Source organism: Bidens hawaiensis, unplaced genomic scaffold (genome assembly GCF_021521415.1).
Source record: "Bidens hawaiensis isolate Kalapana, Puna unplaced genomic scaffold, B.hawaiensis_p1.1 tig00051599_1, whole genome shotgun sequence".
NCBI classification, from domain to species: Eukaryota; Viridiplantae; Streptophyta; class Magnoliopsida; order Asterales; family Asteraceae; genus Bidens; species Bidens hawaiensis.
The window spans coordinates 47,859-64,026 of NW_027499269.1; the positions used below are offsets into that span (position 1 = coordinate 47,859).

At 35.0% G+C, this 16,168-nt stretch overlaps 1 protein-coding gene and 1 pseudogene across 2 annotated transcripts; both read right to left on the reverse strand.

The window, feature by feature from the left end:
• Nucleotides 1–4,598: 4,598 nt before the first annotated feature.
• Nucleotides 4,599–7,460, reverse strand: LOC143599189 (uncharacterized). Its single transcript, XM_077077195.1, has one exon. It carries the CDS (start codon nucleotides 7,458–7,460, stop codon nucleotides 4,599–4,601), a length of 2,862 nt encoding a protein of 953 aa, XP_076933310.1.
• A 1,793-nt stretch (nucleotides 7,461–9,253) lies between these two features.
• On the reverse strand, nucleotides 9,254–13,249 carry LOC143599188 (protein neprosin-like; annotated as a pseudogene). Its single transcript, XR_013147264.1, has 7 exons — nucleotides 12,973–13,249; nucleotides 12,002–12,088; nucleotides 11,652–11,921; nucleotides 10,702–10,866; nucleotides 10,537–10,590; nucleotides 10,237–10,383; nucleotides 9,254–9,667 (listed from the first exon to the last, which is right to left on the reverse strand). The product of XR_013147264.1 is annotated as a protein neprosin-like (transcript).
• Nucleotides 13,250–16,168: the final 2,919 nt, after the last annotated feature.

Below are 16,168 nucleotides of genomic sequence, written 5' to 3' on the forward strand. Positions count from 1 at the left end.
GCTTAAAGAGATTAATTTGAACCTGTATGAGCAGGCGATGAGACCCAGGATGTCCAGCACGCGAACAAGAAGCAAAACGAGTTCAGCTGATGAAGCCACCCATCGCGCTACTCAATGGGGATTGAAGAAAGCGATCGTGCCACGTGATGGATATTAAAAATAAATTAATGCTGATTTGTGGTCCATCGCGGAGAGAGACCCACCCATCGCATACCCCGATGGGTCCCATAGACAGGAAAGTTTAGGGTTTCATTTATATTATAATCTCATGATCTAAAACGTCATTAAGTAGTTTACAGGCCATTTTCAGAGCATAAGAGAGTTCTCCCATTCCATCCTTAGATCATCTATATGCCTCATAACATTGAGATTGAAGATCGAGAGATAACGAATCGCGGCTAATCCTTTCAAGTCATACCTGGGATGTAAATTTTGTAATTTTTCACTATGTTCCTCATGTATTGATGTTTAGTATTACTATGCATTCAGTCGGTGTAGGTTTTTGTCGATCAGAACCATTAATTTGCCGGTTTGCTATATTAATTGCTCGTAGGGTTGTGTTAACTAGTTAATTATAAGAAAGTATGCAATTGCCCTTGGTTGAATCACACTTGCAAGGACCGTTTGATAACCAGTGCCGTGTGTTAGCGATTACGGATGCCTATGGTTTAGCTTGTTAAATAATCTTTAGGTGATTTAGGATAATTAATCTGTTAGGTTGCATGAGAATACTATTAATTTCTTATTTGGATTCCCGGGGTGTGACTTGTTTTGTTAATTGATTGAATCTTTCTTAATTACATAGTTGCTTTTAAAACCAAATCAATTGCTACTGTGATCAGCACTCATAACTATTTACTTCATAATGTTAGGAACCAGTTTCACGTTTCACTGACCACATACTCCTCGTGGTTCGACACCCTACTTACCCTAGCTTGCTTAAGTGATAAGGAACTGAATTTAATTATTTTTTACTAGATAGCGACAATTTAGCATCAATGACCAATCTTTGTCACTTGCTAAACATCGTGAGGAGCGGTCGAGGATCGGGTCTCCACATTGGAGAAGAACTTACCATCTGCCATAATACTAGAAAAGAAACTTGAATGTTATCTGAAGAACGCAATGGATAAGTTGTGGGTCGAATCGGAGGCGGTGGACTCACGGATTCAGATGTTGGAAAGTCAACAAGGAAGTTCACAGATTCTTGGAACTCTCATCTCTGAGAATTCTGATTTCAGGGTAGGGATTGAAGCCTTGCAGACTAAACAAGCTGCTCATGATCACCTAAATGAATTGCAGCTAAAGATGAATGAGGAGATGGTAAAGAAGTATCAAATGGCCTCCGAGCTCATCAATTCACGAGATGATGACTTTGAAAATTTGGAGGACCGTTTGGATACTATCTTTGAAAACTGGAAGAGATCGGAGGGAGCAAAGCAAACTCAAGGACATCAACCGTCTGCTATGTTGGAGGATCTACTGCTAGGACCGAGGTGCATGCGGAGGAGGAGGAAGAAGATGATGAGGATGGCGATGAAGATGAGGAGGAGGACGTCTATGACAGTTTTGGTGATGACGATGATGATGATGGTGGTGGTCATGGAAGAGAAGGAGGAGATGGTGGTGCCGGAGTAGGAGATGGTAGTGGGATTGACATACAAACTGCTCCACAAGATTATCCTCAATATAGACCCCTCTACTATCGAGGCTTCAAAGGGAGTGAGGGATACGGATGATGCCCTGGAGGATGAGTTCAATGCTTTATTTAATTCTATTGATTTTCCAGGTGCTCTATCCTCTCCAGACAAAGACAAGATCTTTGACGAGGACGATGGAGTTAACTACTCTCCTTGTCCTCACAGGCCAATTCAAGACGTCAGAGATCCAACTCCCGAAGCTGATCCCGTGATTGCCCTTGCAGCAGGATCGTCACAAGTGCCAAAACCGATGAAGAAAAAGTGGCATTGCGTGACGAGCCGTGGAAGTGCACACTGTCGGAACTACCTGTACCACGACAACTTGCTTATAGATTATGTTAAATATCATGTCGACAGCGAGTCATGGGGGTTACGGAGGGTAAACGGGGACCTCACCAACATGCATTCCACTGAAATGCACACTCACCGAGCTTGATATGAACTACTTCAGCGGGCTGTAGGTGATGGTGTAGAAGAAAAGAAGATGGAAGGTTTGTTCAAGCGACACATGGATCGGGAATCCAAGATTGACTACGCCAACTTCCATCTTAATAAAGGTCAGAAATACAAGCATCCGACGGAAATAGATCCAGCTACGGGCAAGCGCAGAAAAGTATGGAGATACAAGATGCCCAAGGAAGGTCATGAGTATATCATGGAGAGCCGTTTGAGTCAAATCTCCTCCACAACTTCCTATGCTGGCCATATATTTTGTTGGTTCTAAGGATTGAGGATGACATTATCAATTAATTGATCCGTAAAATTTGCACGAGATGAAAGATTATGCAATGAAGACTTGAAGAATTCATTAAGTTTTTGTATGTTCGTAGGACTCCTCTGCGAAAGTACAAACACTACAATATGCAATAGTTTGATTGGAAGGTGAATATTTATGATGGCGTATGCGAATCTGTGCTAATTTCATTACGTGAAACTAGATGGTGGTGTGTGCGAATCTTCATGGATCTATGATGTATTAATTTTGTTATACTTTCAATTTGTATCCAAAAGATATTGTGCCTACATGTTTATGTATATCTTTTGCATATAGGTATGTTATGCTTATGAATGGGAGCTTAATGGGCTAAGGCTAAGGTGCAAGAAGAATACTTGGGCTTATGTGCGATATGGTCTTATGGTTCAGATGGATTAGGCTGAAGATGAGCCACAACTTAATAGAAGTACCTTCTATTGCTTCATTTAATCTCGCTGTTACAAAAACACTTAATTGCTACTCTTGTTCTTCATCTTCTACAATTTTTAGGGTTTCATGATGAAACGAATCTTAGTAGGACAGTCATTGTTTGTGTAATTGATGTTCGTTTCATTAGTTAGCTTCGAGAATATTCATTGATTGAATCTGTAATTCGTAATACATGGAGTAACACACGTGGGGCAAAATGGGTCCAACGTGATTGTATTTTGTAAATGTACAAATGTTTACTAACACAAAGTAACAAACGAGGCACGTATTCATGTTCATTCTTTTAACTAAATGAACTAAAAAAGTTGGCCCATGTTTCACCACGAGACTAAATTTGTTGTGGGCCGGAGGTGGCGGATGATGTGCGAATAGGCCGAACTGGATGATCAGGTGATGATCCTCATTTGAGTCATGTAAAACCTAATTAACCTAAATAACTAAGGTAAGTCATGTATCGTATCCACGAGGGAGTATGTGGTAAGCAATATATGATTTGTTGGATTGTCATAACTAATTCTTATTTAGACTAAATGACTTTTAACTGAAATTATGAAAAGCAACTAACTTGATTTAGGGTTTAAAACGGGGAAAGGTTAAAATATAAGGGAAGATAAAAAATGAGAAGTGTGAGAAGGATTTGTGACCACACAAAAAAACCCCTCAACAAAAAAACTCAAAAATAATCATAAAATTCATAACTAAAAATATAAATAAAAAACGAAAAAAAAAACCCAAATGTTTCCTTCGTCATTCTCGTTTAAAAAAATCAAACTGTCCTCTTCTTCTAGCCATGTTTTTCAGGTAAGAAACTGTCCTCTTCTTCCAGCCATGTTTTTGAGGTGAAAATACTCCGGCCAAGAAGCCGGAATCGAGTTTAACAACAAATCGAAATAAGCAAAATACACCAATCTGTTTGTAGCTAAATTCTGAATAAAATGGTCTTGAGCGCTAATTGTTACGGTGGAAATCAAATTTTTGAAATTAAGATGGGGCGGGTTACTTTGCCCTATTTTATTACGATCCAACATGCAGTTCACAAATCTGAATACAGAAACTTCAAAACCCAAATTGTAAGTTATTTTCTTTTTTTTTTTTTCTCTTTTTCTTTTTTCATTGCATAACTCAGAAGTTTCCTTGTCTTTGATAGATGTTTTATCACTACTTCACAAGTTCACTGCAATTACGTGTCTTCTGTTTAATCAGCACTTGCTTTCCTCTTTTCCGTTTAGAAATCACATTGTCAGGTAACTATAATTCTAGATTATTGATTAGTACTTGGGGATTTTGATTTTGGTTGTTAACTGTTTTCTAAGCTTAAAAATTAACAAGGTAATAATATTGATCTAATAACTAACACTCCTAAACTAAAATAAATTATATGAGATTAAAGCCCCCTAACAATTATCAAATCATAACAGAAAGGGTTTAGTTATCAACTGACCAAATGAATAAGTACCTAACTATTTAGCAATGTTAAAACTTATTATTCTTCTTTACTAGTAATTAACTGGTTCTTCAATAAGAAAGAAACTAGAAGTTAATTTACACATCATGAAAAGATTACAACTTTTTATTGATACCGTATAATATATTGTACGATTACAAAATAAAAAGACCTTATATTTTAGGAATTATAACATGATTCTTCTAGAGAACAACTAGTGAACAATTGAACATTGAACTGACTATAAGTTTCACCAAATTTTGAAGAGCCTAAGAAAATCCAGAAAGTAGCCCATGATTAAAATTGATGAGAAGAACCCAACTGGGTAACCAACCCAAGTTCCCTCCCATGAAAACCATAATTGTTTCTCGTCTTCATCTTTTATTGTAGTTCCTTCTACCGGCCGTATACCATGAGGACAAATAACCCTGATCTGCATACCACATAAGCCAATGTTGTTTTCAAAACCATTCATAGTGTCCATTTGCCCACCATCGGGAATCTTACCAACCAGCATGTTGTTGCTCACATCTAGAATTGTGAGTTGGTTGAGCTTCACTAGTGATTCCGGAATTGTACCTGAGATTTCATTGTGTGACAAATCTAAACTTTCTATGTTCTGTAGATCACCGAAAGACATTGGAATGTGCCCTGAAATCCTGTTGTGTGAAATATTGAGTAGTTTTAAGGCTTTGAGATTGCCCAGTGACGACGGGATTTCACCAGAGATTTTATTGTGTGACAAATCCAACAAAGAGTAGGTTTCAAGGTTACCGTGTGTTAGTCCTTGAAAAGATCTCTTCCATCTTACAACTACATCCCTATAGCGAACATTGCTAATTATATCCCAAATGGAATGTGAAAGGGGTAAGGGTGTAGAAATGTGCGGAGTTTTGGTCATATTTGGAAGGTTTGCTATCTCTTGTGGAATACTTCCAGTTAGGTTGTTCCAGGAGAGATCAAGAATTCTAACAGAACTGAGGTTGAAGATATTGCTCGGAATATATCCTTCAAGTGAGTTATTTCTTAGGACAAGAACTTCGAGAGTAGGGATTTGTGGGTAGGTATCTTGTAAATTTCCTGTAATATTGTTTTCATGAATATCAAGAACTCTTAGGTTGGCCAATTTACTAAAGATTCTAGGCAAGTTGCCAGAAAACTTATTCCCACATAAATAAAGATTTATGATTCCAATAGGAAATTTTATGGGGATATTACCAGAAAAGTTGTTGTAGGACAAATCTAGGGTTTTCAGTTCTGATTTATCTCCAAAAACAGGTAACTTGTCGCCAAAAAATCTATTTGTGGACAAGTCTAGATTTCTAAGGCTGTCAATCCTTGAAATGGACATTGGAATTTGTCCTGAAAGATTGTTTTCTGACAAACAAAGGTAATCAATTCTTTTGGCGTTGCCTATATTTTCTGGTAACTCCCCGTAAAAATTGTTGCTCGACAAATCAAGTGTCAACAAATTCTCAGATTCAAATAGAAGAGGTGGGATTAATCCACTAAGCTTGTTTTTTGAAAGGAGTATCACCTCAAGCTTCCTCCCTACAAGAAAATTTGGGAGTCCTCCCTCCATATTATTCTGGCTCAAATCAAGATATTGCATACCTTTTTGAGAGGACATCCATTCTGGAATTCGACCGGATATATTACAAGAAGACATATAGAGGAACGCTAGATTACAACTTGGAACAATCTTAGTTTCGCTATTCCAAATTAAGCCATTTCTTCTTCCACCAATGAACAATACCTTTAGAGTTGTGATTTTGAATAACCAAGTTGGGATTTTCCCGACGAGCATGTTGTTATCGAGCCGGAGGACTATTAACTTGCTCATGTTTTGAATCGACGATGGAATTGGACCTGTAAATTTGTTTTCGCTCAGGTCAAGTGCCATGATGTTGGATAGTCTTCCTATAGAGTTTGGAATTAGCACTGAGAAAGAATTTTCAGACAAATCCAGTGTTTCTAGTTTCTTGAGGTTTACAATTGAAGATGGGATTCCACCCGAGAAAAGATTCCTTTGTAAGGAGAATGCCCTTAACTTAGTTAAGTTTCCAATCTCTTCTGGAATACTTCCAGAAAGAAAATCAGCCTTCAACAAAAGTATTTCAAGATTTCGAAGCTTACCAACTTCTGGACTTAAACCCCCATTGAGCACATTGTCACTTAGATCAAGATTTTGAAGAAACTTCAGCTCGAAGAGTTGAGGAGGAATCTGACCATGGAAGTAATTGTTATTTAACAGAAGTGCAGTCAAATTTCGAAGAGACCCTAGTTTGGGTCCTAGTTTCCCCTCGAGATTGTTTCCACTTAGATCAAGAACTTGAAGAGAATTGATTTTGAAAAGCTGAGAAGGAATCCCACCCTCAAAATAGTTGTCACGTAAACTCAGTGTAGTCAAATTCTGAAAAGACCTGAGTTCAGGCCCTAGCTTACCTTCAAGATAATTACCACTCAGATCAAGAATTCGTAAAGATTCAAGATCAAAAAGTTGAGAAGGAATTCGACCCTCGAAATAATTCTCATTTAAATTCAGTGTAGTCAATCTTCGAAAAGACCCAAGTTCATGTCCTAGTTTCCCCTCGAGCAAATTGTAGCCCAAGTCCAAGTAGCGTAAATTCATCAACAAGAAAAGTTGGCTGGGGATGGAGCCGTTGAAATAGTTGGAATTCATATCAAGGTGAACCAGTTTGGTGAGATTCATAAGCCCATCTCCAGGGATCTCTCCGTGCATATAATTGAATGAGATATCAAGCTTCTTAAGTGACCTGATATGAAAAAGCGGAGCCAAGATATCAGAAAATACTGGAGCCGAATCAATATCAGGAAATGAAACTCCTAAGCTATCGAGGTGGAGCTCAGTGACAGTTTTGCTTTTGGCGCAAATAACGCGCTCCCAGGAGCAACAATCGGAAGTCGGATCCCATGACTCTAGAACTACAGAGTCATAAGAATTAGAATTGATGAAGGTGGTGAGGATGGATTTGAAGTGAAGAAGTGCTTGCTTTTGATGGGAAGGACAAGAGAATGATGGGACTGGAATAGAAGTGAGTATGAAGAAGATTGATAACATTAGCATTGGTGTGCTTAAGGTGGTGGCCATTATGATATTTGTGTTGGTGCATTTGCACCAGCAGCTTGGTGTTTATATATTGAACGAGACGAATTCTTAATGTACAGGCATTCTTGTATTAGGTGCAAGCAATCATAAAGCATGACTACATATAAGAGAAAATTTGAAAAACAATTTGTGTGGTAATTCATGTCAAGTCAACTGGTGGTGGAAAAGTTTGCTCAAGTTTATGGTCTAAAGCATATATCTTTTCATCCTCCATTCAATTTCTCATACATTCCTGTAATGGTTTTTGAACTTTAGATTTGTAAATGATAAATGAAACAATAGATTTGATCTTTAGATTTCTCATATATCTTTTAAAGTTTTTTGCTAACCGGTGTAACATTATGAAAAAGTTTATATTCAGGTGTCAATATAAAATTCTAACTCTTTTATATAAAACTTTTCATTTCTATATAAACTATACTTTTATATATACCACCAACCCATTTGTGTTTGACTATCAAATGCATGGTGGGATAATAATGATACAATCCACTAAATAATAAAATCATTTTAAAGTTGATTTCTTTTCAAAGCATTCTTGTGTTTACTTTGACTAAGATTAAGATTTGAAGTGAATATATTCAACAATGGATTTGCAATTGTTAGTACTTGAAGTCGTCCACCAAAATAAGTGGACTCCAAGTTTGATCTTGACAAGTTGGTTAATTTAGACCCTTGTGAGTGCGTTCGTGACCACTATTTCGAGAACATGAGTAGTAGGCCAGTTAGAGGACAACCTACACAATGTCTTTACTTTGACCGAGCCTGGGCTAAAAAGGTAATGCTTACAGATCTGACTCAATCCAGAGTGAAAATTAAACACGCTGACCCTCACGGTCCGATCCAGAGGAAAGCAAACGCGCGTGTCAGGACTCATTCTAAGAGATGAAACACACAAGTCATCTGCTAATTTCTCTTTTAGATCATAATATTCAGTTAGTAGCATTGATTTCTATATTTATTCTGAAGTAGATTATGTACCAATTGCTAAATATGACACAGAATGGGATAGCCTAGCAGTGAATATTTGATTGCTGATACCTTGTGTGCAGAATCCTTAATTAACTAATTATTTTACTCTCAATGAGTTAATATAGACCACCATGCAATTTACCTAAACAACGGTAAAAATAAGCACACGACATGATTAGATAAACATGTCTAAAGTTAAAAGTTAACTTCAATTTATTAACTTAAATAAAAAAAAGTTTTAAACGTAAAAAAAGATAACATAAAAAATATTTGTTAGAAATAGAAAAACTAATTTTATTAAACTTCAAGGGGCGTATATATATGTTTAAAAAAAATTATTAAAGTTCAAGGGTAAAGACATAAAGCGGTTAAAGAAAAAAAACTTCTGTCGATTCGTTGAACGCCACCTCATCTCAAGACCACAACCAATTAAATTAGTACTATAGAAGTCTTGTTAAATTGTATTAGTTAGGACTATCCAAAAGGCTAAAACCAACGCATTCATTCATTTGACTTGCAAACCACCCACAAATTATACCAAATTCTACATTTAAAGATTCACTGAAATCATACAAGAGACTGCATTTTTTCACACTTTTGAAAACCTTTGCCACTTTCCCATCAAACCAAAAAAAATATAAAAATATAAAAAAAAACCAATAATTTTCACTAAAGAAGCCTTAAAAGATCATATTGGTAGGCCCGTTAGCGTTAGCATAACGGTTAGATCATATATTTCCGAGACACATAATCTAATCTTGATGCTAAAATCTTAACAGGCCTAACCCGAACATGTTAACCCTAACTTGCAATTTACAATATTTGTTAACGTCATTCGGGTCAAGGGCAATTTGGGTTTTTACCCGGGCCTCCATAGTAAAAATACTGACCCCAATCACTATTGCTTCCGGTTTGAACATCATAACAATTGGATTGTTCGGTGAATGTGCCAAGATCTTTGGATGATTCAAGCTTATTTTCTTTATTAACAACTTGAATATTTCTGAAATAACTTGCTTTACCGAACCCTTCTTCTGGAAACCGCCCGCTGCCCATTTGTGTCGACGTGTGCTGCCCGTCTGGCTCGGAGTTCACCACCTCGCCACCTCATTCGATCATTGAAGCGCTGTCGGCTAATATGAAAACAAGAAAGACGGCCAGTAGCCCATCACGTATCCGTTCCCAAATTGCATCCACCAATTTCCCTCTTTTTCGTCCTGAATAAAGTCGTAAGCAATCACATTACCGGTTAATCATATTAATTGTTAAAGTAATCATCTTTATTCAAAGAATACAATCTGTAACATGTGTCGGGCTATAGATGAGTCCAACATTTTTGTATTTTGTAAATGAACGAACGTTGACAAACATAAAGTAGCAAACGAGACATGTATCATTTTCCTTCGTTAACTAAATGAACAAAAAAGATTGTCCATGTTCGTCCGTTTATTAAATAGAGCAAAGCAAACAAACTTCCAACCACCGAACGGTTCACAAACTCTTCTCTCAACGTTTGGTTCGTTTACATGCCTAAAAGTTATCATTCTACATTAATTATGTTTCCAAAATATGCACTTACAAAAATGTGTGATTCTGAAATGTTCAAGAAAAAGATAATATAAAGATTGTCACTTTTTTCTTGAATAGTGACTAATAGTGCACTTACACAACTTTGAATTTATTCACTTATTCCCACTTAGTGCTTATCTTAAGTAAATTAAAAGAAATAACTTTTTGCCCATTTAATCCCACAAACAATATAATTAAAGTGAATGTAGAAAATTACCTTCCAAACAGTAATACTGATATCGTATTGTGAATTCCTAAATGCAGAAACCGGAGATATGCTTGCGCCCATTGCTATATTATTGTTGATTTGAATGAAACCCGAGCACAGTAGATTGTAGCAACCGGTAGCTTGATATGCATCACTCTGCACCAAGAAGAATATTAAAAAAATAATAATAATCAAAAAATCCATGTAAGGTAGAGCTTCTACTGCACAAGGTGCAACTCTAAAAATCCATGTAAGGTAGAGCTTCTACTGCACAAGGTGCAACTCTAAAAATACTATTACAGTACTTACGGTCCAGTAAGTGAATAGTCTTGTGTTGTTATCACCATAAAGATCTGGACTGACCTGAAAATCATCAATATTTACTAAACCAGAGTCGATAAAGCAAAAAAAAAAATATTCATCTCAAATTAGTGTATCGTTTTTGGCATTAAAATTTATGGATTATGAGAATACCTGCCAACCCGCTTCGATGCTGTTAAGATCTTGGCCAAAAGAAACACCTAAAATCCAAATCTTTGACAAACTAAACTCGTTTGATTGTTGTACTTCCGGTTCCCAAACGTTCATAGTTGCTTTTGCTCCGTAGTATTTGTCTCCCTCCACATAAGCTATGGCATGCTACATGTTGCAAAACACAAGTACAAAAATATCAATAATCAAGACTTAAGAACTCATTAAAATTAGCATTTTAAGTTTTAGCATCTATCATTATTTTTTATTTATCGCTTTAAAGTTAAGAGAAAATGACAATAATCAAGAGACATTTTTATTACCTCCTTATATTGTCATAATAATGACAACTTATGAAAGGAATTACTTTTTCCATCCTAATGTATTCATTAGCTCTTTATTTTGCTATAATGATGGCAACTTATGAAATGAACCTTTTTTTTAATTCATTAATGCCCAAAACCATATGTAATTAATAAAATAAAGATAGGCAATCTAATCTTCAAGATTGCAAGAATTACCTCCCAAAAATGGTGTTTTTATAACCTTTTATTTTGTCATTATTAAGGGAAAAGAACAGATTTTTATATTTTTTTTTACCACCCGTTTTGTTTTTACTCATCTTTTATTTATTTATTTTTTTAATGGCCAATGAATCCTCCAAATGGGCTACTGGCTAAATTCACCACATCAAGATACACTCGTCTTTCTATGCGGGAAAAACCCTCACCTAAGGCCAACGCCCGTGAACACTCGCCCGAAGGCACGACAGTGCGGTGAGATAAAGCCCGTTCAGTTCAAGGATCCAACTAGTGAAAGCCACCTAAAAATAAAGTGTATTTACACATAGGTTGTTCACGAAAACTTATTTAACCTTATATTTAGTCATAAATAAGAGAAAAGTATAACAGTTATTTATTTATTTATTTATTCTTTTTTTTGTTCTTACTAACCTGATGACCACTTTCGATATCAATATCCGGATCAGCAGAACTTGGAATAGTTCTTGGCACAGCAATGCTTTTATGCTTCTTTTTCCCAAAAGTTTTAACAGAACTCAATCTCAAAACATCATCTTCTTTTGTTCTTCTTATCGGTACGGTGTCTTCAGGACACATGCCGTTCACGTGCCACAACTGGTGGATTGTGTTCTCTCTTTCTTTGGACTCTGTGTTTATCTTGTTCTCATCATAAAGCCCTTCAGGATGATAGTTAGGCCTCATCTAAATTAATTTTAAAAAATATAAAAAATCAAGAATCTGTTAAAGAAAATCTTGAAAATGTAAAAAAATAGAAAAAAAACCTGGATTTTATGGTCTTTGAGAAATGGATGATCAAAAGCTGGCTGATGAGAGATGTGTACACAATCAATAATATCTCCATCTGGACTCTGTTTAAATCATGTAATAATAATAAATTATATTGTTTATTAGCACTAAATAATAGCATCAAGAAAACCATCATAAGCGAACATAGTTACGAAAGCATAAGGGTGTGCATGAAACCCATAAAACCGATCCGAAACCAACCCAAATAACTGAACCGAAATAAAAACCGACGTTTAAGTTTCGGTTTTGGGTGTAACTGAAACCGAAAAACCAAACCGAATTGATAGAATTTTACTTTCTATTCTAAACCTTAAGTAATTTATAATATTTTAATATATAGTTTAACCACAATTATTTTAGCTCAATCGCATAATAATGAATTAATTACTAACAAATGCATTTAGGCCCAATTACATTATTTTTGGCCAAATTTTCTTTTCGACGTAAAATTTTCAACCCCAAATGGCAAAACCGGAAAAACCGAAACCGAACAGTTTTGAAACACTCAAAAACTGACATTTCGGTTTTTGGTACGATTTTTGGATCATTTGTAGCCCAAAACCGAAACGGCCCGACCCATGCACACCCCTGTTAAAACATGACTTATTCTTGGAAAATAAGCTAACTTTATACAACATTCTGCAACCAAAATTAAATATTTCAAGAATCACATAATAACAGTAATAACTGTAAAATTCAAACCCCAATAATTAAAACACCTCAATGAAAAAACCGAAAAAACCAAACCGGAACGATTTTGAAAAACTCTAAAGCATCTCAGTTTTAACCCAAAACCGAACCAACCCATACACACCCCTACCAAAACATGACTAATTCTTAAAAAAAAAAAAAAACTTTATACAACCCTTTGCAACTAAAACTAAACATTTCAAGAATAACATAATAATAACAACTAATTATAAAACAAACCCAATAATTCAAATACCTGAATGGTTTTAATAGGCCGTTTATTAAGGCGTTTTAAGTGTCTGTTAACTTTCAGCTTCTGGGTATAAGCTGATGGTTGCCTGGCGCAATATAGCAAGGGTAGATCCAAGAACAAGAAAACAAAGAACAAGAGTGGTTTCATAAACACTAGCTTCATACTGGTTCTTGCTAACATGCGCAGCTGAGGTTTCAAAAACTGAAAAAGATGATGTCTTGAGACATGTGTGTTGGTACTTGGTGGGGTCCACTAAAGACTCACTCTCTCTCCTCCCACTACTCTCTCTCTAGTCTCTAGACCTTTTTACTTAGATTTTTGTGGATTGTGAGAAGGGTAAAATTAGAAATACAAAAATTATATATGTTTTAAAGATTTAGCTTTTTTTTTAAGTGATTATGGGTTAGGCCTTAAGCCCAGAGATGAAAATTTGATACGGTATTGATTGGTATATCGAACCGGTTTAGATACTGAAATCGGTGTTGATTTGGTACTGAATTGGTATCATTGTTTTGAGTTTCGGTATCAGTATGGTACCGGTATTTTCTGAATTTTACCTTAAATACCGGTACCAAGAATTTATGATTTTCGGGATCGGAATTTTTGATCGTTCTCATCCCTACGTAGGCCCATATAGTTGACCAATTTAACACATTTAATATAGCAGATTTTAATGTTCGTTTGTGAATATGAATAATAATTGGCAACTTTATAATAGTCCAAGCAAATAGTTATTTTTGACTCATATAAAACTTTTGTAATTGTATGGTTTAATTAATTATCTTTGTTTTCTTTTTCACATTGACAATTTCAAACTTGGGTTCATATATCTAACTTGATATCGGAAGAAGCGACTGGAATGATTGGAGAATTCGTAGTTAACTTATAAAATAAACGACTAGGTGTTGTCGCTTATTGCATAAGATATTGTGACATTGTTAAATATAGCATCTAAATAAAAAACATTTCAATATTAAACATCTAACGTTAGCATCTAGATACAAAGTAAAACGGCTTTTAGGTGGTATGATCGTATGGGTTTTTTTTTCATTCATGACTTATTGTTTTTCATCTCAAAATAGTCATCTACTTTATCACGCACAAATTCATGCTTTATGATATCGTCTATTGATAAAGTTAGAAAGTTGTTTATAAAAAAGCCACAAATTCCAACATTTTCAAATAACTTTTTGAAAAAAAGTCAATAAGTAGCCTATGGAACTTTGGACTTGTTGGCGTTAGTTTTTTCTCTTTTTTTTCTTCCTCACCTTTGAATAAAATTCATGTCTCCTAACAAAAAGTTGAGATTGTATCACCTAAATAAAGGACCATGTATGACCTTAGGGCCCTTTCAAAGAATATTAGTGCCATCTTTATGTGTACTAATCATGCCATCTTTATCCTTAACCTCTTCTTGATGCCACCAAGATCTTCATCTTCATTATCCGTATTATCAAAGTAATTATCCTTGTTATTAACCTTAATCTTAGGGATTGTTTGCAAATCAAGTACTCAATCAGTAAGAGACGTAACTAATTAAGAGGTAGCCTCTAACTTAACCATTAGTTATTAAGAGGTGTAACCAAACTCTAGCCGATTCAGAGATAACGTCTTAATAAAATCATTAAGTAGCTACCAAACAACCACCGCTTTCTTTCGAGCACTAAATAACTTTCTAGCAACCACCTTAAAAGCCCGTATAAGTCCATCTGTTGTAAAGAAGCATGAGCTTAAGGTATCTATTACATTTTCACATTTTATAAATAGCTAACATTACATTTGCATATATTACAATTAAACTATCTTTACATGTACATCTAAAAAACAATCAACTAAACTTACATTAGCTCTCTAGTTGCACAACAAACTCTCAAATTTTATTAATTACACAATCAACCTATAACCTTTGATGTGGAAACGATCATGTTACATTAAATTACATAAACAACCCTACAATTTTTATAAATTACATAAACAACCCTACAATTTTTATATGATAAGATCCATGCAAACTAATTTGATGCCGATCAAATCCGCCACATTCCCTCGCAACATGCGAGTTTAAAGCATCTAATTTAAACTAATAATAATATATTATTACAATTTAATATATCATTAATAAAAAGATACACTAGATTATTTGGTTGAATTAAGTTTTTTTAGTAAGAAGATTTTATTATTTGTCCAATGCCAGTATCTAGATATTTGGAAATATATATTAAATAATTAGAAATTTTTATTTTCAAACTTTGTTAACGATCAACAAAATTAAAAGGGAAAATTCCCAAAACAGTCTAAAGTTAAAGAGAGATTCCGAAAATAGTCCATGAAATTTCATTATACCAGAAATAGTCCAAGTAAATCTATTGGGCCGATAGATTTCTGACGTAGGCTGTCGCGGTCTACTCAAACCATCAATTTTAAGACTTAAATACCTATAACAAGTATGGGTAAGTAAGGTCGTCTCCTCAGGGACTCAAGGAAAGTGCAAGTTTATTATGACTAAATTAATTATTAAACTAAGGCGGACAGACGATGTCAAGCGGTTTTTAGAAAAAGATTAATTAAAACTAACAATTACTTAAAAACGATTTGTAAATAATATTAATAAAAACATTCATTCTTGGTTCGGTTAATACGACATTCAACTTTATCCCAGATTCGATTATATTGATTACGCAGAAATTACTAAACCTGGTAGTTGGATTGTGATGTCAAACGATACCCTAACCGAATTGATAACACAATGGAACTCAGTTTACCTAATTACCAACTTATGTTTGTTAAAACCAAAGAGACAATCTTTGATGATAACTAATCAATGACACAAGAGCTTAAACCTTAAATGTTGATGAACACAACTAAACAAATAATGCATTAATTAATAAGCCCAAACACAAATTGTTTAAATAATCAATCACAAATTAAGCAAGACTAAAGCAATAACTCAATCAAGCTCATAAACCTTAAGCATACGAATCTGGTCAGAAGTTAAAATACACAAAAACCTAGCCTAGAATGAACAAGAAACTTAGCCAAGCATCGGCATATCTATTATATCACTTATCTTGATGAACATGCAAACCCGAGATGAACCGGAAGCCTTGGAATGGTGGAAGATCGTCATAAGTAGCCTCTTTTGCCTTGGAAAAATCGTTTATATAGTGAAAAACCCTAATTTTTGCCGACATTGAGCATC